The sequence below is a fragment of the Zingiber officinale genome, chromosome 2A (genome assembly GCF_018446385.1).
Source record: "Zingiber officinale cultivar Zhangliang chromosome 2A, Zo_v1.1, whole genome shotgun sequence".
In the NCBI taxonomy this organism is placed as follows: domain Eukaryota; kingdom Viridiplantae; phylum Streptophyta; class Magnoliopsida; order Zingiberales; family Zingiberaceae; genus Zingiber; species Zingiber officinale.
Window position 1 is genome coordinate 134,524,972 of NC_055988.1, and position 27,005 is coordinate 134,551,976.

Consider the following 27,005-nt stretch of genomic DNA (forward strand, 5'->3'; position numbering starts at 1 on the left):
CTTACCTGTTGACAAGCATTACATATGGTTGAATCAAGGTTAGGTAATTTTGGTAGTCCTCTGACTAGTCCATTTAGTTTGCTTATATTTCTGAAGTTTGTATGTGACATTCTTCTATGCCATAACCAGATTTCTTCTTTTTGTGTTAAATAACACTTTAATTGAAGAAGTGGTTAAGTTAATTGTATAGATGTTGTCTTTCTTAAACCCTTCTAGGCTTTTGTTAGGGTTGTCTAGATGTTTAATTAAGCATTCTGTAGATAAAAACTTAACCTTATACCTAGTATCACACAGCTGACTAATACTCAAAAGATTATACTTGAAATTTTCAACAAGTAAAATATTTGTAATAATAAAGTCAATTTCTAATTCAATATTACCTATACTAATTACCTTGAGTTTACTGTTATTCCCAAAGGCAACTGTTCCTATGCTTTTGTAGGTGAGTTGAGTGAATTTTGTGTGATCTCCAGTCATATGTTTAGATCAACCACTATCCAAAAACCACTTAGTTTTGATAAATTTAAAATTAAATTATGTTGATAAATTTAAAATTAAATTATGTTGATATAAAAAATTAAATTAATTATTTATTTAAGAGGGAGAGTTCGTCCTGAGTATGATCTGATGAATCTTATTCATATAATATATTACGCATGATAGAAAAAGTTCAGCTCTTTAATCCGGATAAACTTACCTTAAAAAAACAAACGCTCCTAATTAGAACCATTTTTTTGTTTTAATTCATCCATACGCAACTTAATTAATACATTTGGAGTCGAAGTTGATGGTGCTCGACGTGTGACCCCGTCACGCGTCAACGTGGCAAATCGTTCTAGAATCGTCTAAATTTTATTAATTAAGAAATTATTATCATTATTAAAAAGAAAGGTAGGAAGCTGAATAAATTCTTCCCTTGGCGCAGGTCAGCCAAATCCTTGGCCACGAAGCAAGATATTCCATTTGGTGCAAACTATTCCTTTAGGCCGATCCAAGAGAACGGAGACGAGAAGGGGATGGGATTGCAGTGGGTGATCTTGACGGGCGTGGTCGCCGCCGAGGCACTGTTGGCGGCTTTGGTGACTCTCCCTGCCCCGCGGGCCATCAGATCGCGGATTGTCGCGTTGGCGTCGTTCCTCCTCCAGCCCGCCGCGAGCGTCCTCCCTTTTGCTGCTTTTCAGCTCTTAGGTGAGTTCATCCTTACGCCATCTCCATCTCACTTGTGATCGGGGTGCCCATTGACTTCGACGGTTGAATACTTTTGGCTAGATATACGTTGGAAAAACGAGCATCGTCTGATGTGCACCTCCGAGATCTGTACAATCGAGGAGAGGACTCGTTATGAGAAATCTGTAAGAATTTCCCTCTCGTGATTAATTTAGCATTTCCTTCGCCAACGATATACATAGCCATTTAGGTAAACAGAAGGGCGTAGCTTTGGGATATATGGATTGGAGTTGACAACTACTACTGATTGAATTAATTATTTTGTGTTTCAAAGGGGGAAAAATAGTTATGAAAGAAAATGTTAAAACTTGGGCGAAAAGATTATTTGATTGTCCCTGCAAAACTCAAGACATTATATAAATTGAGAAAATATGTTCAATCAAGCTACACTGAAAGCAATAAATTTACCTAGTTCACAACAATATGTGACTACTACATCCATGGGATAAGAAGAAGAATTTAATATTCAAACAATTCAAAATAGTACAAGTTTTAGGTGCATATTCTGTAACAACAATGTTTTGAAAAAAATGTAACGGCAAAAACCGCCTAAATCACAAAGTTGAGAATCAAGAGCTTAACAGAAAGGACGATTTCTTGCAAAACCACAAAAAAGTTCTCAAGAGTAGTGTTTAGATTTTTTATTTTATTTTTTTCTTTCTGAGGAGTCCTTTTACAAGATGAGGACGGGCTATTCCTAAGAAGCACCAAGAAAAGCCCTATAAAACCTCCAATATCGAGTTGCAGGTAACCATTTTATTTTGGATTTTTATTTCATCACAATTACTCTCAAGTAACATATGACAAAGAGGTCTTGTCATATTACCCCTAACGGCCTAACGTGGACAAACTTTTGCCACTAGAAAACCATCTAAGTAGCCTACAATTGGTATCAAATGGTGTGACTTTAACTATTTTGAATTACCGCCCTAGTTACTACTTGATGCAGATTACCACTCTAAGTTGGTAGTTAATTAACAATGATTATTATATTTCTTAATTTATTTAGTGGTTTCCTAGTGTATCATAAAACCAATTCTATAAAAGTGTCTAGCTTTTAATTTTTTTTATTAATAAGAATTCTATTTTGTTTCTCTATGTGAGATTCTCCTCATGGGAGGCTTATGTTTTTTTTTGATGCTATATCAATTGGTATTTGAATCAAAATTTGGTTTGGTTCTATACTTCCTCTCTTTGTGTTCTCTATTGTTTAACTCTTGCCTGCCTTCTATCAACCGATGCCACCTCGTGTCGTTGCTATGACCTTGCTTCCCTTTTTTATTCTATAAAGAAATCCCTTGTTTCTCCCCAATTCACTGCGCATGTGCCTATACATGCGCTCTTCTGCCATGCCTTCTGTGCCCCCCTCCACCTCAGTGTGTACACACCTCCAATAGACATGTCACTCACCCTTTGATCTTATCCTTCATTGCCCCTTTCATTCATTGTAGATGTGCTTACAGGAGCTAGCCTAATGGTTGTCGTTGACACACTCCCCTCTACTTGTCACCACTTTCCCCTTTACATTAGACTGAAATTGGTGTTCATCCACTAGTGCAAGACCCACATGACGACTCCAACAACTCCTTTGCCTTTGAAGACTCCTCCCTAAAGTACGTCTAGTGCTTCATCCCTGATCTGGTGCACTATGCCCAACATTGTGGCTCCCACCCCCCACCACCCCCCTGCTGCCCTGCCCTGCCCTGCCCTGCCCTGTCGACTCGAGTGAGCTACGCATGATTTTGCCTCTACCTAAGTGAGCTACGCATGACATTGCCTCCACTTGAGCAACTCACCTACTCTTTGCCTATGATTCTATCAACACTATTGATTAGCATGTCGAACATGAGATTGACAATGATGATCAACTCTTGCATCACTATTCTCAATGGCCTCTAGTTTGAACACTTACATCAACTCAGTAATTGTATTCACTCATTGAATTTTTTATTTAATTTTTTTATATTAATTAATCCCAATCCACTTATCATTTTCTCATATTATATATTCCTACTTCTAAAAAAAAAATCGTAACCTAATTTATTTGGGCTTTTACTTGTTCCTTTATTTAGCTTGTTAGAATATTCCATTATTAAAGAGGTTGATGGTTGGTATAAGAGGAAAACTATCAATGCTAATCCTAAACTCGAATAAAAAAGGTTGAGGGTTGCATGAAGTCGTCTTCAAACATAGTCAAATATTCTATAAATGGATCCATCAATGGTAGGTATAAGACGAGCTTAAGATCCTACAACATAGAGTGGATGAGCTAGAATGGATTAAAGACTATATGGTGAGTATAGTCAATAAATTGACAGAGATAGGTCCTTAGCCAACAAAGCACACATGTCATCTAGCCCCCATGACCTTCATCTAGACAACACATGCATCGTGATCATTATTTCACTCTAGAAGTAGATTGCTTTTTGAAACCCACACCCAACTCAAGCTTAGTTAGTCGACATGCACCATCTAAATCAAAAGACCTTTTGATTGGGATAATATTGAGCCAAAACAAAGATGTACAATTTACAAAAAATCAAATTTATTATATTAAAAAAGAAGTAACGAAGAAGTACCATCAAAGTGCTTAAGATACTATGCCGTAATAGGAGTTAAATCCATCATAATTTGGGTAAATACAAAGTGAATTGATGGAGGACATTCCAATGCACAGTTGTCAAAAGCGCGAGGTGCAAAGCGCTTGAGGCTTAAAGCGCAAAGCGAAGCACACACTTTACAGAGAAAAACATAATAAATAAAAGGACTTGTATCTATTAGAAGTCTTTGAAAATTCAAATGACCATAAACAAAATATTCTTTGATGAAACTATAGATTATTCAAAAAACGAAAAATAAATCAAGTCTTTGAAAATATGATAGATGAAATATCAAATATCAAAATAATCATCTTCATTATCCAAATCTACGTTAGCTCCATCGCTTGATTTGTATCCATCGGTATCTTCTTCTTTAGTTTCACTTTCATCATCATGGTTAATCTTTTCTTTATCTACAAGACTAGTTTGAGATGAAGATTGCTTTCTTTTTACTAAAGCAGATGATGATGCTTTTTTTGAAGAAGACACATTTCGAGATCGAAAGCCATATGCATTTTCACCAACCCCAAATGCTCGTGCTATATCACTCCAATGCAAATCTTCACCTTGATAGACAAAATCATTATCATTGTCTCTATCTCATCCAATTTTCTCAACAACCATTCATTACTATCATTTATCTTTGACAAAGTAATAGGATCAATCTTATTTCGCATGTCATACCTTCGCCTCAAAGCTCTTGTACTTGATATATACCAAATCATTCAATCGTTGTTGAGACAACCTATTTCTTTTCTTAGAATGTGTCTATCAAAAAATTAAAAAGTAAAAAGTTAAGTCCATAATATAAATTTTAATATCTATTAAAAAACTCCAGCTTGTTCAAAAACACTAATTACGTTCACATCTTGAAGAAGAGCATGAGAGGTTCAAAAGCTTCATTGCAAATGTTTTTAATTCGAAGTTGATACACCATACGAAGACCACCAATCAGTTTGAAACACAAAAACATATAAGATTAACTTTATTACCATCCAATATTGATATTGCACAAAATATTATTTACAGATTTACTTGATGATTTTAAAGTTCTTTGTCTGACTGCAATTAACAAACCAAAAAGTCCTGCTTTATTATATTTTTCCAATTGATTCGTAATTTTATCATGTAAATCCTCACCTCTCACCAATCTAGATTTGTACTTGTACAAACCTTCTATCACTTCCGTATCATTTTCTATGTCAGGGTTTTAAAATTTGAATTAGCAATATTCGAACATGCAGGATTTTTCAAATTCTCTATTATTGTAATTTTTCATTTTCTAATTTTATTTTGTCAAAATATTCTAGTTGACAAGATCTTACTAAAGTTTCTTTTAGCTCTTTGTTTTCTATTAATAATTTTTTATTCTGATTTTCTAATTTACAAGAATTTTTTTATAACATTTTAATAAATTCATATAGCTGGTCAGTAGGTAAAGACTGTACTTGACTTACCTTGTCGATCCTATTATCTGAGGCTTCCCTTGTAGAGTTGCTTTCTTCTGACATTGCTCCCCCTTCATCGATGCTCTTGATGCTCATCTCTAATGAGCTTGTTTCATCACCTTCATCGTGACTTGCCATCAGCGCAAGTCCAGCGTAGGTTTCGATCTCTGATTCTGATGACGTTTCATCCCATGTCGCCTTTAGGTTCTTGTGCTTCTTTTGCGTCACTTGTCTGTCCTTTTCCTTGTTCTTTGACGTGCCCTTCTTCATTGCAATAATAGCATCTTACTTTTCTCTTTCTTCTTTTGACCTACACTTGATTAAACTTATTAGTATTAAAAAATCTTTTAAACTTCCTTACCATGAATGTTGTTTTGTCATCATTGAGAGAAGTTTCGGATTCTGGTTTATCCATTTTTGTCTTCAAGGCAATGTTGTGCTTCGACTCCTTTAGATCTACATATCTTGATTCATGAATTTGAAAAGTAGAAAATAATTCTTTTAAATTGCTTACCTTTAAGTCCCTAGAGATGAAATATGCATCTACTAGGGAAAAACGTTAAGTGCATGTCTTAGCGAATCTCGGTTGGTTACCTTTTCTTAGATATTCTTGAGTCCGATGATGGGTTCTTTGATTCTTGAGTGGAGGTGTGCGACGGTTTCGCCTTCTTCTAATTGGAGGTTACTATTTAGTTCTGGAGCAGGTCTTGGCTCACAAGTGTTGCCTCTGAGGTTCCTTCGTGTAGTCCAGGAATTTCTCCTAGAGCTCCTTGGCTGACTCATAGGCTCTAATCCGGTTGATTTCTTGAGGCAGTAGAACGCTCAACAGATGAAATTTTGCATTGCCGTTTATCTCAAAGTCGGCTTGCTCCTTTTGCTCCTTTTTCATCCTATTCTTCTGCCTTTCCTTTGTTGATCCTTTGGTGTAACAAAATCATATCTCATTATTATTAATAATTCAAAGCCAGTTTTGAAGAATTCTTCCATCTTCTTTTTCTAAATCGCGAACTCCCCCTCGAACTTAGGCGGGTAGATGCTTGGTCCGACCATTATCTTCTGTGCTTTGGTCGGTGGTTAATCCTTCTGAAGCTTTTGGGCTTTGATACCACTTGTTGGTCCCTTGTGCCCGGCAAGAGGGGGGTGAATTGCCCTGCACAAGATAAAACAAGAAAGACCTTTTTCAACTCGATTGGGCTTTATCAATTACATAAATAAAATATAAAGCAATAAAACAAGTACGAGACAAAGAAATTTTTACTTAGTTGACAATTAGAGGATTACTACTCTAAGGAATGTAAGCTCACTATCAAGATCTCTTTCTCAACCAGAACGTCGGAGGTAGAGAAAACTCATACACGGAAATTAAGCTCGTAAACTAAAAATAGAACTAGAATTGAAGTACAGAGTGTGTTGTATTAGAAGAGAAGATTAGGACTCTATTTATAAGCCTGCTGGTCGGTCAACACTGGGCGCCTAGAATGGGTCCGGGCGCCTCCGTGTGGATAAAACTTTATCAACGAAAACGACTCGCTGAAGATAAGTTTATTGATTCGGGCGCCCCTGGACGAGACGCCGAGGGGATCCAAGCGCTCGGACCAGTAGGGATGGCAATGGGTCGGGTTCGGGTCGGATTCTATATCCTTCGTCCCCATACCCATCGGGTATAGGATCTCCGATGGGTATACCCATACCCATTAAATGATCGGATATCTTCTATAGTTATAGTTTTTCTTCTTTCTATCTAACTATTATCATTCAATAAAAATATATTAAAATTAACAACCTATTAAAAAATATATATAATTAAAAAAATAGATTAAATATCTATATAGTCTCCTCCTAATATCAACAAAAATAGTAAGTTAATTTTGGAAAAAGGAAATTTTCTTTAATATATGTATATATATATTATTTAATCAGGTATTCGGGTCGGGTATCGGGTATTGATAGTCCCTCCATACCCTCCTCCATTCGGGTCGGATGTCGGATCCTCTATCGGGTTCGGGTGAAATTGCCATCCCTACGGACCAGGTCCGGGTGCCCCGACCGTCTGGACCCATTCCAAAGAGAGAACTCAACAAATTCAACAATATGTTGGGAGATGAGTTTGTTTAAATAAAATCCCATTCAATGCTGTAGATAATGATAGCTTCAAGCAACTAATGGAGTTGAAAGAACAAAGCAACTGCTGAAGAAACATGAAGAATGGGCAAAGAATTCGTGCTCGTTCATGATAGATGCATGAAGTGATAGAAAAAGAAGAAACATCTTAAATTTGTATGTTAATTGCCCGCACGATACTACATTTTAAGAGTCTAAGGAGTTTTTAGACGATGCACATACAACTGAACTTATTTTTGAGTACGTTGACAAGTGTGTTGAATAAGTAGAAGTTCAGAATATTATTTAGATTGTAATAGATAATGCCACTAACAATATGGCTGTAGCTAAATTGATGAAAGAAAAGCGACCTGAGATCTTTTGGAGTTCATATGCAACTCACACCATTAATATCATGCTTGAAAGTATTGGCAGGCTTCCAAGCCAAGTCTTTTACCATTTTTATTTATGCTCACCATAAGACTTTGACATTGATGAGAAGTTTCACGAAGAAGAGAGACAATCCGGCTAGGAGTTATCAGGTTTGCATCAAATTTCTTCATGTTGCAAAGTTTGATTGAAAAAGAATCTAGTGTAAGGGCATGTTTACAAGTGAGAGAAATGTAAATGGTCAAAACAAAAGGGAAATTGGCTTACTCTGTGATGAGCATGAGTTTTTGGAATGATGTGATCCTTTGTTTGAAAATATTTGCTTCTTTGTTAAAAGTTATTCGATTGGTAGATGGAGATAAAAAGTCATCCATGGGATTTCTATATGGGGAGATTCAAGCTAAAGAAGATATTAATGTGGTCCTGAACAACGTGGAATTAAATTATTAGTCTATCATAGTGATTATTGAGTCAAAAATGAAAGATAGACTTGATATATCATTGTATACCATTGTATTTTTGTTGAATCCTTATTTTTTCTATATAGATAGTTCTATTGCTCTTTATGAGAAGAATGCAACGAGGATTTTTGAATGCATGAAAGTTTTGCATGCCAATGACTTAGATTTACATGATACAATTATTAACAAGGAATTTACAAAATACAAAGACATACTGGGTTATTTGGGAAAATATTGGCAGCAAAAGCATTAAAAAAAAATGATGATACATTTGGTCCATGTGCATGGTGGAGTATATATGGTGCTCACACATCCAACTTGCTAAGAGTGACACTGAGGATACTTTTATTAACTACAAGTTTATCTGGGTGTGAAAGAAATTGAAGTGCATTCGAAGGAGTAAGGTTTAAACTAAAGTCTTTAATTAAAGTAAAGTATTAGTTTCATGTTATTGACTATAATATGTACTCTCTGTTTTTTTTCAAGATTCATACATTTAAAGAAGAAAAATAGGTTGGATGTCGACATGTTGAACACACAAAAAAGAGAAAAAGAAAGGAATGTCGATGTGTTTTTTGCAAAAAAATATTCAAATGCATAAGGTTGGATTGTGGATGGTGAGGAAGATGATGAAGTTAAATTAGGTTCGGGGCTCACATGACAAATGGTTGATGAAACAAGTGGAGCAGATGAAAATCTACAATCTAGAAGAAGCTCTAGAGTGAGAGAACTTCACGAGGATTTGCATCAGAAGAAGAGGATCACAATAATTTGTTCAATGAAGAACAAGTTGTTGAAAATTATGGAGAAGTAGAATAAATATGTGATATTTGATTGTGTAATTTGAACTTATTTTAAATTTGATGTTTTTGTGTTGGAGTATGTGATTTATTATGTAATTTATGTTGATATCGTGGAATCTACCTAGCGATGTCTAGTCTCCGCCTAGGAGGCACTAGGGTGGCGCTTAGCGAATCAAAAGTCAATACCTATATTCTAAAAAATGTGCTCAAAACTTGCGGGCAAGTTCCTAACATCTCAGCTGTCACTATTTGAAGATTAGAAGAATATTTGTTAGCCAATTATGTTCTAGGTGCTCCAAGATCTTTGCATAAAATAACAGAAATAATTTTAAAAAATGTTCTACGATACTTGTCGTTACTCTACGTAGTAAGATAAGATTTGATTGTTGTTCTATGATATTCGTTTTTGATGTAATAATAGTAATATTTGGAAATCCTCTGATAATACTTTGTAGTGTATTTGTCGGGGCACTCAGAACTGCCAAAATATTGTGTTGTGGCGATAAGGCATGCGTTTATTACCTGATTCTAAGACGTGAGGCCATGTACAATGTGCTTGGTAGCGGGTGAATTGACTCTTGCAAATTCACTTGCATGTACCAAAGCTCCAACATTATTTTACTCCATACAGAATTGTTGATGCCTAGGGCTGCCATCAGCTCAAATAGAGTAATTCTAGGGCTGTCACTATTTGAAGATTAGAAGAATATTTGTTAGCCAATTATGTTCTAGGTGCTCCAAGATCTTTGCATAAAATAATAGAAATAATTTTAAAAAATGTTCTACGATACTTGCCGTAACTCTACCTAGTAGGATAAGATTTGATTGTTGTTCTATGATATTTGCTAAAATGCACGTTTTTGATGTAATAATAGTAATATTTGGAAATCCTCTGATAATACTTTGTAGTGTATTTGTCGAGGCACTCAGAACTGCCAAAATATTATGTTGTGGCGATAAGGCATGCGTTTATTACCTGATTCTAAGACGTGAGACCATGTACAATGTGCTTGGTAGTGGGTGAATTGACTCTTGCAAATTCACTTGCATGTACCAAAGCTGATGCAACCCATCTAGCATTATTTTACTCCATACAGAATTGTTGATGCCTAGGGCTGCCATCAGCTCAAATAGAGTAATTCTAGGTTTCTTCACTGATTTGATGTAGAATTATTGATGGCGAGGGCTGCCATCAGCTCAGATAGAATAATCCTAGGGTTCTTTGTTGATATGCTGTAGAATTATTGATGGCCACGGCTGCCATCAGCTGAGATAGAGGAATCCTTGGCTTCTTCGGTGTTATGTAATTGGAGGTTTCATTTGTATTGCGGCATGATAAATAACAATGGCATGGTTTTCCGCTTGTGCAGATATTTAAAGCACAGAGGAACGTTCTTCTCTGTATATCAGCATGCCTTCTTTATTGGTATGAAATATCTGATCACCTTGGATATGTAGGAAGCATTCCTGAAATTTTATTAAATATTTTTATTTGCAGGTGTATCTTCCGGATTTGCCAATATCACAAGGAGATCAAGGAACTTGAAGAAACTGAGAAGAGTCTCAAGGAAGAGTAATCATATCAGGTGAGGTGCTGGTTAATTTATGAGATGACTTTTTTTCCAAATAAATACTAAATTAACCTTGGATGAGATGACATTCTTTATTGTAGTAAGAGCATTGTGTATTTCTGTTTTTTTTTTTTGTTTCTAAGTTGATTCTTTTTTAGTAGCAACTGCTATCATGCATAGTTTAAAATTAAGAGCCGTGCCGGTATTTTGATTTATGACTAGAATAATCATATTGTGATATCATATTGTGCCGTGTCAATATGATTTTGATATTTTTAAAATATAAAATATATTAATTAAAAAATATTATTATAATATTTGATTAGTATAGACACTTTTATTCGATTAAACAAATATTTTAAAAATTAAGATTTAGTAAAAGTCAATTTAGGATTAACTAAAATGTGACATGATGATTAAAATCAAATATATTTAAATTAAATTGAATTGAATTGAATTTATTTTAATTAGTTTAAGGAGGAATTTTCTTTCTTATGTATTTAATGAGGAAAGGATTAAGGAAAAATATTTTCAAGGAGAAGCAAAATTTTTTCATGTGTTTAAGCATGAAAGGAATAAAAAAAAGAATTTAAATACGGGAAAAAAGAAAGAATTACCATTAAAAAAATAAAAAAGGAAAAAAATTACAAGTTACAAAAATAAAGAAAAAAATAAAAATTGAAAAACAAACTAGTAGCCTCGTGGTCTCATGCGATCACCGCCATCTCGTGTGAGGACTTTGTGCGTCGTGGGGTCTCGCACGAGGCCGCTGTGCAACCTTGAGGTCTACGTGCGGTTCTGGGGCCTCAACCTTGAGGCCTCTATGTGGCCTCCGTTTGGACACGGGACCTTGTGCGATCAGGCAGTATCAATGCTATCGGTGGGCGGAATGATAAGTTTCTCATGTGCCGACCAGTAGGCTATGAGGTTTTAAACTATGCTATCATTTATAAGAACCTCAATTATAGAATGATTTAAATTAGGGATGAGTAACTTACCGACGACCAAATTTAAAAATTTTAATTTGATTAATTTAGAAATTTATTTTTTTTTAAAAAAATATTTGTTATATGGGTTTATGGGTTTAATTGGTTCGGTTTCAGTTTTAAAGGTCGAAATTTGGTGAAAACTTTTTAACTGAATAAATCCGGATAATAAAAATTCCTAATCCAGTAGGCCGGACGTGACACCCTTAATCGACTGCCCCTTTGCACTTTGCTCTCCAATTGCTGCTCTACTATCTCTCCGTTTCCCTATGTCATGGCATCCCTGTTTAGGGATCCCTGCATGGCGTCGGAGGAGGGTGGATTGGGTGGGAAGACCTGTCACGATCAGAGAGGAAGTCGAGCGATCCGGTTCATGCCGTGCCGCAGAGGGGAGGGGGGGGGGGTGTCCAGATTTGACTGCGGGTGTCAGTTTTCCTTGTTGTGGCTGCAGTTCATGTTAGGATTTTAGATCCCAAGCTATTTGATCGGTAGAGCTTAACTACATTCTGTTTGTGTAAGTGTTCTTTTTTTTTTTTTGAATTTGCTATTTCGATTTTGGTTTGGCAAACTGTGACGACTTCGTGCTTATAGCAAATTAGATGGATAACATCAAGTATGCTTCTCCATATTATCTGAAAGGCGTGTTGTTTGAATTTTCTTCCCATTTTCTTTGTAGGATAGGAAACTATCTACTATCTTTTCTGAAAACTTTTTTGTTGTTCTCTGACCAAGGCCGCAGCCCTCCCAACTCTGGTGTTCTTGCTTTTTCGGTGGTGATTATAAAATCTCGGTTAATTTAGTTTTCAACCGAATTTGATTTGGTTTAATAGTTTTTGTCAAAATAAATTCGGTTGGTTCGGTTGACTCGAAATAATTCTGTTTGTTCTATTTCGGTTAATTCAGTTGGATTTTAATCGAATACTAAACCCTAATTTTAACCTACTTTACATTTTAATGACATTGAGAAAGTCTTAGTTGAGTAATGTTAATATTCTATTATTTAATATGGATATAGAAGAGTAGGATATTGATGAAATTTGAATATAATGGAATTTTCTAAAGAATCTACTATTTTTTTCATTACCACTATTTTAAAGAAGTAATGACCAATTAGTTCAACCGTACATGCAACAATAATACTAGGTCATATATTGCACCAAAAAAAAAAACACGGCTCACATGTACCAACAATGTGTCATAAAATTCCAAAGAGTCCCCAAGATGTCTTATGAGATGGCAAGGTGCTGAATTTTCGATAAATAAATTTATCACAAAAGGATTTACAAATATTCTCTTTGTTTTTTTTTTTCGGTTGGGCAAACAAGCATAATATTTGTGACATATTTGCTATTTAAAAATTTAATTTTGCAAATATGCTATTGTGAAACTTAAACATCTTGCATAAATTTGCATAAATGTATAATTATTTCTTTTTAAAATAAAGACTGATGATATACCACTTTAACTTTAAGCACTTAATTTGAATATTTATTAATATTTTAAGTATTTTTAAATTATTATGTTTATTTAATATTTTAAACTTACGTATATTTTAGAATGATTTGAATATGAAAAAAAAGTCAATAAAATATAAATGAACAATAAATTAAAATATGTAAAATTATAGCAAGGATATTTTTGGTAGATATTTGTAAGTTTAGGATGGCATATAAGCAATATCAAATTATGTAATGATAAATATGTTATATAATTATTTTAATGTAAATATGTATTTATGCTTTTAAAATAAAAAAATTGTTAAAAATTATATAATTTTTTTGCATCAATAATACATTTACTGTTAGGACCGGTAGGTTGGGATGGCCAATGCACACAAGAGGGGAATAGGGTGAATAGAGCTTTCTAAACTACTTTGCTACGAGCTTAGCGAGGTCGCATTAGTATCGGTGGATATATAAGTTCAAATACAAGCACTTAAAATTGCTAATAAGGTGTTTATATGGTTCGTTTACCCCTAAGGCTTCTACTCTATAGCCCATGATCTATTGATGGATCTCTTCCAAAAAGCCACTATCTTTTTCCTTTCTAGTCATCGTTTACAAGATCAACCCAAGCGATTACAAAAGGAGGCTAGAAATGCAAGGGAGAGACTTCTGAGAGGGATCTAATAAAAAAACCACTATTTCGCCAAGTTTCAAATCTCTATCGAGCTCCTTATTTATAGCTTTTAGCTCCTTTTCATCTTCATGTGTTGTTCAACTTATCTTCTGCTGATCAATTGACTGCTAGTAGTCAACTACCTATGTGAATGACTACTTAAATCGACTAAAGTCCCCACATACTGCCTCTATAGTAGCTTTTAGGCCATCCACCGTTGTAGCACAACTTTGTCACATTAACTCCTTTCTATTGTAGCATCACTTGACTACATCCCAACATCTACTATAAGTTAGTTGCCCTATCTATTGAGCCACACATATTTGCAGACACAAAAAAAAATGTTTGCTGGCTCCTTAGTTTTAGTCCAATGATTAGGCAACTCAGCTCATTAATCAATTGAAGTTGATTAAAATTTGACATTGAATGATCGAGTCTCATGGCTAAGTTGAGTTCTACCTTGTCCCATACGTATAGGTCAATCAACTCTCGTAACTAACCATTAGAGTTTTACCTTTACAGCTTGATGTTGCCCTATGGTTGTCTTGTTTGGTTACTCATCTCTTAGACGAGCCGAGAACTTGACATGTTCCATGACTATCCCTTGTTTTTTTATTCGTCTCTTAGATAAATCGAGCTCTTGCTCACTCTATATTTAATCCTTCACGCTTCACCTACATAGTGTGCTTCTATTGGCTGTTGTTAACATTGCCTATGACGCTCCTAGTCCTTAGTCCTTAGGATGCTCCATGCATCATTTTCTAATCTCTATAGACCTCAAGCTAACGAGTTGTCAACTAGACTGCGTCAAGTCATGCTCTAACACAACCTCAGTGCATACCCTTGGTCACCTTATATAACCTTCTCTGATCTTTATGGTCCTCTAAGTCACTTAGGCAGCGTTTGGTCTGGTTATTTTTTCATTTTCAATTTCTGAGAAAAGGAAAAACATTGTTTGGTTGGCAATTTCCACATTTATTTTCTAGAGAAGGAGATATCATTTTATGGGAAAATAGAGAATGTCTAAAAGTCATTTTCTAAGAAAAGGGAAAACGCTCGTTTTTCAGAAAATGAAAATGAAACCAAATGATCTCTTAGAGTGTCACCTTAACTATGCTAAGGCATCATCAATATAATCTCGACCTCGTCTAATAATAAGCTCTCCCTTCTCCATATATGCTCTTATAAGTTCCTCTACATTCAAACACATATCAAATATAAGACAAGGCCCAACTTAAATCCTTTGTCCAAACATCAAAATCCAAGATTGAATAGGATCACTCGGGGCACTACTACTAATAGCTCTCTTTTTAATATTTGACAATCCACTTTAGGAAACCAATTTAATGCACACCATGCAAATGTGACATAGTCTTAGGCTCCTCCACTTTAGCCTCTTCTAGAGGTTATTTTTATTTTATTTTTTCAAATTCATCATTAGAGAAGAGGTTCCCATAACCTTTTCTCTCATCTCCTTTTAATTTTAGTCTTTCTAATACTCGACATAGTTTCCCACCTCTCATTTCTAAATTCCCATAGTATTTCTCTTTTCTCCCCCCCTTGCCATTCATAAAAAAGATGCACTATCTCCTAATTATTGGTCTCATCACGCATCTATATAGATCTTTAACTTGTATTCAAAGTCCCCTAATAGACACCCAACATGAATATCAAGTTCCCTTACCATTCCCTAAGCTGAATGTACTAATTTAACCTTTCAACCATGGTATACAATTTCGAGCAATGCCGGTTGGCACGAGTAAAATTTATCATTACACTCTGATCCGTGCTAACCCGCAAGTACACTATTGTCATCAAGCAATAAAAATATCGTCCTCTGGGATTGTGTTATTGAATACATAGTAGGCTATCTCGACGAAATCGAAGTGAGGAATTAACTCTAACAAGAAACTAAGCTAAACTAAGAGCACTGGTTTCAAATTCACCGCGATGAGTGATGAGTATTGACAAATCATATATGGTTTCTTCTCTCACAACGCCAGACTACTCATGAAGGTGATTTATCCTCAAGTAATCAATGTTTCCTCTCGAAATACAATGATATGTTTATCTTGACACAACTCCTATTCTCATGGTAATTGAATCAGGCTAAACCCTTTAAGCTTTGTAACAAATGTTATCCTCGAGAAATTGAACTACTTTCATGATAAAAAAACTCAAGTTCAGTTATATAGATCCGAGACTAAGATTCACTTCTTAGTTCGTCTCTCAATCTCTAGTAACTGCAGACATAGGCTAATATATTCACAATTGCCAACGTTTTGTTAAGCACGCTAAAACCGAATCAAAGGTAATCATGACATTAATAAGAGAAAGAAATCATAAGTTCAATGTCAACATATCATCGGGCTTCTTCCTAATCCTAGAATAAGGTGACTACTCCATAATGTTGAAGATACAAGCCATAGATATCAATAAAGTATTCTACAATCTCCAAAATAAGCACAAGGGATAGAAAGAACTCGATTGTAGAAGTTTGTTCAATGCCTCTAGATGATCTCCATGTGTTCCTTGATGCTCGCAAAAATCTGTTGGCTCCTTGGACGTCTTGGAAATGACTTCTCTATAATCTCCTGTCATCATATGCCTCTAAACCGCCGCCCCTTACTTCCTTTTATAGTTTTTATAAAAATTAGGGAAAACCCTAATATAATATTTTTAAAAATAGGGCGACACCGTCTTTAAACCCTAACAATCCACAACCAGACCCTAACAAGTTTTTCTAAAAATTAGGGAAAATACTAATAGAATTTCTTAAAAAATAGGGCGACGCTGTCTTGAAACCCTAACGATCCCGTTCCATGGGTATGTTGGTTCTTCTCTTTGGTCAGTAGGGACCACAGCTATTGTACATACTATTTGTCTAGGTCGATGTTCCAACCCCAAATTTGATTTCCCAGATGATCCACTATCGTGGTGGCTACCATTAGCTGACCGTGGATTATTCTGCGATGTATTTCCTCAGATTTTTTTCTCTCCAAGCATGTATGCTAAATAAGACCAAAAACACACTTGCTGACCATCATGCATGACACGGGTTCATGGCTCGTGATACCTTCGTGAGGTCGCAAATGCAACTGTGACTCTCTGTAACCTTATGATGGTCTCCGCGAGGTCACGAAAGCAGTCATGACCCTCCATGACCTCGAAGTGGCCTCTGCGAGATCTGAAAGCATGCGTGACCTTAAAAGGTCACAGAGAAAGTTCCACAAACCTCATGGCAGTTTTGCGAACCACATGACGGTTTGTGAACTTGTGGTGCACCACAAGGTTTACAATTTTTTTAATTTTTTTTAAATGGTAATTTTTTTCCTGTCCTAAATTTGTATCCTATTCTTTCTCTTATTTTTTTTCTCTTCCATTAAGTTTTTTCCTCTTACATCATACTCCAGAGGTGCCCTAGGTCCGTAGAGTTTTTTTTAAGAGTATTTTTTTTCTACCCTAAATTCCTATCCTAATTGTTCTCTTAACTTTTTTCCCTTTCTATTGATTTTTTTCCTCCTACATGGTTAGTTTTTTCCTTAGTTTTTTTTCCTCCATTAGTCTTCCTACTTAGATTGCCTAGATTACATGGTGGAAAGAATTGTATATTGTTATTTTTTTTTTCATTTTTTCATGCTTTTTTCATCTGTCTACGAGGATGAATAGAGAAAAACCTCTTTAAGGATGGTTATTTTTTCCAACATCATCCACTAGATAAATAAGAAAAATAAAAACTCTTAAAAGGTTTTTTTCCCTTCGTCTATTCGTGAGATAAATAGAGAAAAAACTCCCAAGGCAATAGATTCTTAAAAAAATAAAAAAAATTAAGTATAATATAATTTCTAACCTTATGAAATATACTATTATGAATTAATTTATTATATATAAATTTGATTTAATTTTAAATTTATTATAATAAATTCAAATTAAGTCTTAACCTTCTTAATCCTTCCATTTCCATAACAATCAAATATTAGTAGTAATATTTTTTTAATTAAATATCGAAATCATATAAGCGTGACACAATAAAGTACCCAAATCATATTGGTCTGATTATAACCTGAAATTTCAGCATGACTCAAAATTTTAAACCGGGCATTGAACATTGTTTTAGTTGAGTCCCACCATGGCCCAATTGACTCTTATTCATGTTAGTTGATTTAAAATAGTTTTAGTTGACTAGGTACCTAAAAGTCTCAATCGTGCTAATTTATGAAATTCATCAAAAAATTTATAAATCCTTGAAAATTTCTAAATTTTATGAAGATATCTATTTGGAAAAAATAGATTTTCTCCGAAACTCATCCTAACTTCCAAATTAAACACATTCTTCAAAACTAGTTAAATAGTTTAAACAAGTTTTAGTTTTGGTTCCCATTCATTGTATCTACCAATCCCAAATTGAATGCACATATAGTGAATCAGTTTATTCACATTTCATACGAATCAATTCCATTTCATTCATCTTGAGCATATCCCTCACCCTTGATATTCCCATCATGAAAGACACCTAAAATGTGACAATTTCCTAGGATAATCTCTCTCTATTCATGCTAAAAAATGTTGCCACATCCTAAAGTACTTCTAGGAACCCATGCATCCCTTTCTTGGGACCTAAAGACCATGGGACCCAATTTGTCTCTTAGGGATCTCACTAGAGATACCATCTATTGTGACCCTTACAAGTCCAAATGTCTTCATGGCATTGTTCATCTTTAGATGGCTTGCCATAATTATATGTTACCCTAACATATGATGGTCACTCATCCCTTGTTGATGAAGGTCAATACCCCAAATCCGATTTATCTTGCTTTGACTGTTGCCTACCTAAAACCCTGTCTATGTTGGTGCAATCAACCTATGATTACGGTTGATCAAGATCGAATTGGATTTTGATGTTTGATGAACATGTTTGATGGTTGAGCGAGATATCAAGTAAGCCAAGGTTGAATGGATACTTGATAATGGAGAAGTCCAATTGGATCACGATTGACTGAACACTTGGTTGTGATGAAAGTCCTGATAGGTCATAAAAGACGGGATGTTAGGCATTTGGTAACTTAGGACCGGATGTTAGGGATGTGAGGGGAAGTCCTAACAAGTCATGGAGGATCAAGAAAGATGGATGCTAGGCAAGCGAAGTCCAAGAAAGGCCTTGGCAAGGTTGGAAGTCCTAGAGTAGTGGATTCTAGGCAAATGAAAGTCTTGGTAGGTCAAGGTTGATCTGTATTAGGTATATGAGGAAGTCTCAGCGCACACGATCTCTGGGCACGAGGAAATTTGGTGTGAATAGTATTTTTAGCACTGATGAACAGTTTAGTATGAACATTAGTTTCGGAATGATTAGTTTTTTTAGTCTAAAATTGAACAGAAAGATTTTGAATCGACTACTATAATCAAATAGAGATGGTAAAATCATCATAGAAAATTTCGAGGTGACTTCTGTAGTCGACTAAAGATAATATCATCATAGAAAAAATTTTGAGTCTGACTTCTGTAGTCAACTAATGTTTTCCCAGAATGTTTAGAAGTTGGCTTGGGAAGATGTCTTTACATTGCATAGTTGACTGATGTACTACAAAATAGTTGACTGACTACTGATGGTTATTTCGGAAAGTGATTAATAAGGATTCTGAAGGTATGGACTTGTTATTAACACAAAAGTTGACTACTGATGGTATGCAAACACTCAACTCATAGTGATGAAGATAAAAATTTATGTGTTTGTCTTAGAGATAAAGAGGCTTTTGGAGATTCATTTAGGGTGGTTCCAGAGATGGTTTTACTGCATTCCAAGGTCACAAAAATATTCCAAAGCAACTCTATAACAATCAAGCGATCAAGCCTTTGTAACAAGATTATGAGACAATATCCCCTATACCTTCTAACTTAATCAATCACATCCTCTACCCCTAAAACACCATATATATTTTCATCGTACATCACATCTTTGATGTGGACTCTATTGTTGATAGTCTTCTTTCCGCTTGAAAATGCATGTATATGAAATTTGTAAGATAACCTCTATATATTTATAACCTGTGTTTTCATGATTCCATTGCAATTGAATTAATTGAATATATATATATATATATATATATATATATATATATATATATATATATATATATATATATATATATATATTGTAGCTAGCTAGTTAGTTAGTTAAGAATTCTTTAAAACCATTCTTGTTCGCATAGCCTGTATATGGCTATTGTAGCTCAGAATTCTATAAACCTATTCTTGTTCGCATAGCCTGTCTAGCACTTCCTTATTGTTCCATGTCTTTTAGACTTTCATAAACAATTGCAAAACCTTTCTAGCACTTTCTCACTTAATATTCCATGTATTTTGGACTTCCATAATTAACTCTACACAGGCTTTAAAATATAATTGTTATAGGAAATTGTATGTTAAAGGCTAACGATAGGGTAGGGGCTTAGTAATCTGGTTTCATCACATCCAGCATTTACGATTTTTATACTCTTTTGTGTCTTACTCTTAGTGTTTGTCGTACTGCTAGTGTTTGGAGTAAACATTTCAGCAACATGTCACTACCATCTTTGAAATATTTAAATTACCTGGACACATGTTTGGCAGTTTGGAGAACAAATTAGAGAGATCGTCCAAGTTCCGTCATTAAATACTAACAATAAGAACAAAAATATTAATATCAAAATCTATAATCATAAGCAGTCTAACACACAGAGGTAGTTCAAAGGATCATGTTAGCATTAATCTCTCTCAAAAATTGTACAATTCCGAGAAAAGTAATCTTGATTGATTATTTGGATGATGCAAGCATAATCCTAGAGAGAGTTTAAGCTTTAAAGGTACCTTTTTAATTTTCTACATTGCTAGAAAAATAGCACAAATAATTATATACATTAACATAAAACATTAACATGAAGGCTCGTCGCCTGGCCTTGTCTTCCATGATTCATTATCTTTGGCGAGCGAGGAATAGTAGTTTCTTTGGGGAGGGATTATTAGATAGTGAAAAGCTTCAAGAATGTGCAATCTCATGTGTATCGGTCTTTGGGAGTATGCTTTGATCTGACGTTGTGTTAGACATAAGTACTTTGTAGGCCTAGTGCTTTGATTGGGGTGAGTATTTGATGGCTTCCCATTAACTGATGTTGGTGATTGGGCTTGCCTAATCCAGTTTGTACCCCTTTTTCTTTAGATTTAATATATTTTTATTTATAAACAATAAAAATAAATTGAAAATCATACATAACAAACAACAATTTTTATCTCATTAAGTGGGGTTGGTTATATGAATCTTCCTATGCCATTAGACTCGACCCCTACTTATCATCATTATATTTGTAAGAATTTTATCTTGTCATTTGAATTGATCCCCTACTATATCATTATTATATTTAAAAAAATTTTATCTTATTTTATAATCATTAACTAAGTCTTTTTTGGTTCTCTCTTTCTTTATTAATGCGCATATTTATTATAATATTGTATCATTTAATTGAGGCATTTATTCGATAAATAAGTGCATGCTCTTACCATTTTAAATGTATCTTTCAAAGTTTTTCTTCAATAGGTGTAATCTTGACTTTTTCTCTGAATATTTTCGTTTCTTCACTATCAATCCTCATATATTTGCACATCCAACTTAACATCTTTATCTCAGTCACTCATCTTTTGGTTGTGGGCATTCTTTATAGTCCAACGTTCAACTTTATATAATATAGTAAGTTTGATTACTATTTTGTTAAATTTCCTTTAAGCTTCACCCTCCTCTAGTTAACACCCTCCTCCATTTTAACGATACTGCTTGTATCCTATAAAAAATATCTCTATCAACTCTTCCATCTATTTAAAAAAATAATCCTAGATATTTAAAGTTCTTAGTTATAGGTAACTCATAATCTTCTAGTTTAACAATTGTTTAGCTATGTCTAATACTACTAAATTTAAATTCCATATATTTTATTTTTACTCTATTAAGTCTAAAACCAAAATTCAAGCTTAGCATTTACACCCTTGTGTGTCTCATTGATCAAATGCACCATAGTAATGTGTCTTGGATGTGTCCGGTAAATTCATCCATAACTAGTGTAAAAAAGTATGAGCTTAAAGGATCATTAGAGTTGTTAACACTTCAATTAATCTGTCTGAAGTTTTTCACTCTTGTCATTACATCCTCATACATTTTCTTAATTATTTCAATATACACTATAGTAACTTGTCATAAGTTTTTTCTAGGTTAATGAATACTATGTGCAAGTCTTGCTTATTTTTCTTATACTTTTCAATTAGCTGTTTGAGAATATGTGTAGCTTTTATTGTCGATCTTTCGGCTATGTATCTAAATTAATTTTCGATCACCTTGGTCTCATTTTTTATTTTAATTACTCTTTTTTAAAGTTTAGAAGGAGATCGTTGGCGCAATGGTAAAGTTGTTGTCATGTGACCTTGAGGTCACGGGTTCAAGTCGCAGAAGCAACCTCTTGCCATATTGGATCAATTGTATGCAATCTTACCTTGCATTTTTGCAAGAGGTTGCTTCTATAAGATTGCATACAATTGATCCAATATGGTCCGACCCTTATTTAGGCCTTACATTGGTGGGAACTTCGTGCACCAAGCTGTCCTTTTACTTTTTTCTTAAAGTTTCATAATATGACTCATTAACTTAATGCTTCTATAATTCACATAATTTTGTATATCTCCTTTGTTTTTATATAGGATGACTAACACTTATCCTCTATTGATCGAATATTTTTTTTTTTGTTTTCAATATAAAATTAAATAATTTCATTAACCATCAATCCCCTACTTTAGACATTTTCATATCTCTATTGGAATATGATTTGGTCCAACCGCTTCCCTATTTGTCTTCCCATTTAATGCTTATTCTACCGCTAAAATTTAAATTCTCTGATAAAAAACTTCTCCGATCTATTTAATTGTAGCAAAAATGTGATTACGCTCATCTCAGGCGCCCCTCACACCCGCCCCCATGTCATGTGAAGGGAAGTAATGACCAAGCCGCTAGGGGGTAAGAGGAGTTTTTTTTCTGAGGGCATGCGCACGTCAGGAATTGATCCTTGTCCCATTGTAACAAATCTACCACCCTCCAGTTACCGTGGGGACTTCTCTAATCTACTTAAGTTGCTAAGATGATCACTTAAATCTTTATTAAAAAGTTGATAAAAATACCTATTCCATCACTCATTTTTTTCCTCATCCTTTATTAGTATCTTATTGGATTCATCTTCAATGTATCTTATTTGAGAAAGATCCCTTATTTTCTTATCTCTCACTTTAACTATTTTCTTCTTCTCTTGTATCAAGTTGTCAATACAAGTGTTCGAAAGTTTGGTTCTTGCCTTCACTCAGTGCTTTCTAGATCTCTTTCTTGGCTATTGCATACATTTTAAAATCTTCTTCATTCTTGCAAGTATATAGTTATTTGGCTTTTCGTTGTTGTTGTACATAACAAACGCAATGACTCATCTCACATGTAAAAAAATTAAAAATGCTAATCTCAAAGGAGTATGATGCCATGACAACAAATAAAGCTAGTGGTTTAGGGAAGGATAAGCCATTGGTTTGCTGGAGGAGGTGACTAAGTTTTAGCAACACCTTTTCCGTTGTTGCAAGAAGCAAAAACACAAGTAGATGACTTATGCAACGACCTTTTGGCTTATTGCAAGGTCATCACAATTTGTGACAACAATTGTACTATCACAATCTGTCGTTGGAGGAGGCCATTCTTTTGGAGTGATAATTGGATAGATGGTGTAAATTCAAGTCAACAATCAATAAACTATAAGGAAAGGGACAGATGTACCATGAGTTGCACAATGAAATAAATATAAAAGGGAACACGTAATTTGAGTTACACCATTAATCTCATGGTCATGTCAATGATATATACTAGTTAATTTTCAGTCTGCTCTTAGTCAATATCCAGGAAATTTCTGTTATTATCATGCCGGATCCATCCAAAGATGATTTTTAGATAGTAAGATTAGACTCCTAAACATATTATAGATAAGGAGACGTTTGAGGGGGTAAAAGGAAATGTAACATGTGGGAGATAAACATAGTGAAATGGTGATTGTCTTAATGACGAACTAAAGTTCTACTGGATGTGGATGGATCACATTCTAAGGTAGTTATTTGCTAATTCCATACGATTGCTGCAATCTTCTTTGCACTAATGCTTGCCGTAGCAAGGTTTATGTCTCATCCAGGCTGGTTGACATGGGAAAACATTTCATTTTGCTCACTGATCACCTGATGGAACAGCTTGACGCTTGTGAGCACCTTCAACATTGCAATCATTTCGTCGTCTCATGAGAACCTTCATCATTGCAATCTCTTTCGTGTTGTGATCTATCTCACGAGAACCTTCGGCATCATGATTTCCTCCGCATCACAATCTCCACATTAGAATGACTTCCTTTGTATCATGATTGCCTCGTTAGAACCTTCAACATTGTGGTCTCTACATTGGAACAACCTCCTCCCCATTGCGATCTTGCAGAATTTCTTTTTCCATCTCGCAAGCCCCTTCAACATTGCGATCTCAATCTCACAGATGCTTTCTCCTCCTCTCTTTGCATTGGCTCCTCTGCACAAAACCCTAGCATGACAGATAAGCTTCTCTTCCCCTACCCAGTTCCTCTTCCTCTGACATTGACATTCTTCTCCTTTCCCTTCTCCTCAGCATCATCTTGAACTGACTAGAGAAGAAAACTTCGGCTTGACTCAAGATGTCAAACCTTGGTTCATAGTTAAAAACAATATAGGAAACTAGGTGGACTAATATGTGATTGAGCAAGAGTTTAGCAAATGAGGATATATCACTGTCAAATGGACTCATTTAAATGCTACTGAAAATCTTTTTCACCTAGCATAATTTGTTTCTTGTATTGCTTTGTTTATATATATATATATATATATATATATATATATATATATATATATATATATATATATATATGTTGAAATGACATGTGCTAAAGAAAATGAGGAAATTTGTTATTCTTCCCTTTGAATAAGAACTCTGCATTGATGTTTCACGTTCTGTTGTTGGGTGGTATTTGTCTGAGGGGCATTTTTTGCTTTATGTAAAATCGAAGGAATATCACCACACAAGCTTGAAACTTGATCTTGTAACCTGATATCTTCTTCATAGGTATCTTAAGTCTCAATATTTAGTGTCAATTAGATACATCTCATCTGTTCATTCGTTGAATTGTATTCAAGTGTATATCACTAATAATATTGAGATCATAATTATGTTAACTAACTTTTAATTACAGTATAGAGCTTTTAGCACTCCCATCTCTCGTTGTTTTAACTCAAATTATTCATCGTTAGACTTATCAAATTCATTTTATCTCATGTTATCATCAATTGAAGTTACACTTAATTATTCATTCTACCATTTTTATTTTATCTTTCCAAGTAACTTTATACCATCTTAGTGTTTTCATCTTTGCCATAACTTTTCTAATGTACTTTTCCCCCTATGTTTTTGTGATAATTTTACCAATTAATTTTATATTTACTTGAAGGAAGTAATTATCGCAATGCAATTACATTCCCTACTTACATTTGAATCTTTTATCAGAGATCAGAAAAGGACTTGCATATTTTGATTTCTATTCGAAATTAAATGGCAATGGAATACCCATTGTAGCTTACAATTTTCCTTTTCTAAATCAAAGAAATTAAATTAATAAGCAGTAGTTATTGGTGATTGCTTTGACAGAGTAGACGTTCAAAGAAACTTATTAATTGTTTAATAAGTGATTTCTTCATGGACAGATGTTTTTGAGCAATTATAGAATATATTTTGTGCATTAATACTCTTCTTTATTCTTTTTTACCCTGAGAGAATATATAATCTTAATGGCGTTGAAATATGAAGCTATTTATATTCGTCTAGTATTTGTTGGTGTCTATGCATTTGTATTTAAAGTTTGTAGTAAAGGTAGAATGAATGATTATTCTCTTTTGCTTTGTTACAGGTTTACACTTGCTTTTATCAACTTGGACGCACACTGGCAGCTTGATCTATGGCGTGTGAGACTGAAAGGAAAATCTAGATTATAAGAGTTTGCTATTAGAGCGAATGGAGAATTTAGATTCTAATAACCTATGAAGCTTTTTTCTTGTTATTTGCTATTTTCTGAAAATGAGATTCTTTATAGTTGTGACTATTTACTTCGTTAACGTACCAGTATATTTGAGTTTTTGGAATGTCGATAAAAAAATATTCCTATTTCTGAAGAAATCGAAGGACGAAATAGCATATCCCAACAAGAAACTCAGATGTGTTTTGCCTTTCCTGTGGGCGACATGGTGTCACCTTGGTTGAAAGGACTAACTTGCGCATCCTATCAATTAAAGTCGACTTTAATCCATCTAATTTCTGTTCTGCTAATTCTCTATTAGTTTTTTTTAATTATCTTGCTAATTCTCTATTAGTTTTTTTTTAACTATCTTGCTAATTCTCTATCTGTTTTTCAATTTGTCCACCAAATGGTCTTTAATTAATGCCTATTGTTCAATTGAGTCTTGATTCATCTAGGCTTTCTTTCATTATTAACTATTTTATTGGATATCTAATCTTTAGTCATTAAACACTTAAACATTAAAATTTAAATTATGCTTGCACGGATAATTTCCTTTTTGATATATGAGGATATATTCAAGTTACAACAACCATACTCAAGTTTTATTACATCAGGTGAAGTGAGTTATATGGATATTAGCTATATTCCTTATTATATTATTATTTATATTTAAATATATTTTATTTTATTTTATTATAATTAACTAAGTCTTTTTGGATTTTTTATTTGATATATATATATATTATTTCATATCATCTAATTGGAATATTTATTGAACAACTAAATATATATTTATAATATCTTAAATTTGCTTTTTGAAATTTTTACTCAATAGGTGTAATTTCAATTTTCACTTTAATATTTTTATTTTTGGATAAAAATTAAAAGAGCATTCTAGAATTTTTAAATCATCAAAAGAGTATTTTTTTTTTTAAAAAAAAAACAAATGGACACCCTTTCTATGATTTTATTTCAAAATTATCCCTTGATTCAATATTATTGTAGAAATTATTGGGTAACTTCTATAACATATAGTAACTATCGCGTAACTTTTATAATGTGTAGAAACTACTGGATAGCTTCTACTTATTGTAACAACTACAATGTGTTATTTGGTAGTTATTACAATGTGTAGAAGCTATCTAGTAATTACTATAATATTTTTCTGGTGACTTTAGG

General features: G+C 34.0%; 1 protein-coding gene across 1 annotated transcript; it reads left to right on the top strand.

The window, feature by feature from the left end:
- Positions 1-899: 899 nt before the first annotated feature.
- LOC122042378 lies at positions 900-25,984 on the top strand. Its single transcript, XM_042602471.1, has 5 exons — positions 900-1,188; positions 1,270-1,352; positions 10,400-10,455; positions 10,528-10,615; positions 25,719-25,984. The coding sequence occupies exons 1-4, from the start codon at positions 1,017-1,019 to the stop codon at positions 10,604-10,606; spliced, it is 390 nt and encodes a 129-aa protein (XP_042458405.1). The 5' UTR covers positions 900-1,016; the 3' UTR covers positions 10,607-10,615; positions 25,719-25,984.
- The last annotated feature ends 1,021 nt before the right edge of the window (positions 25,985-27,005 follow it).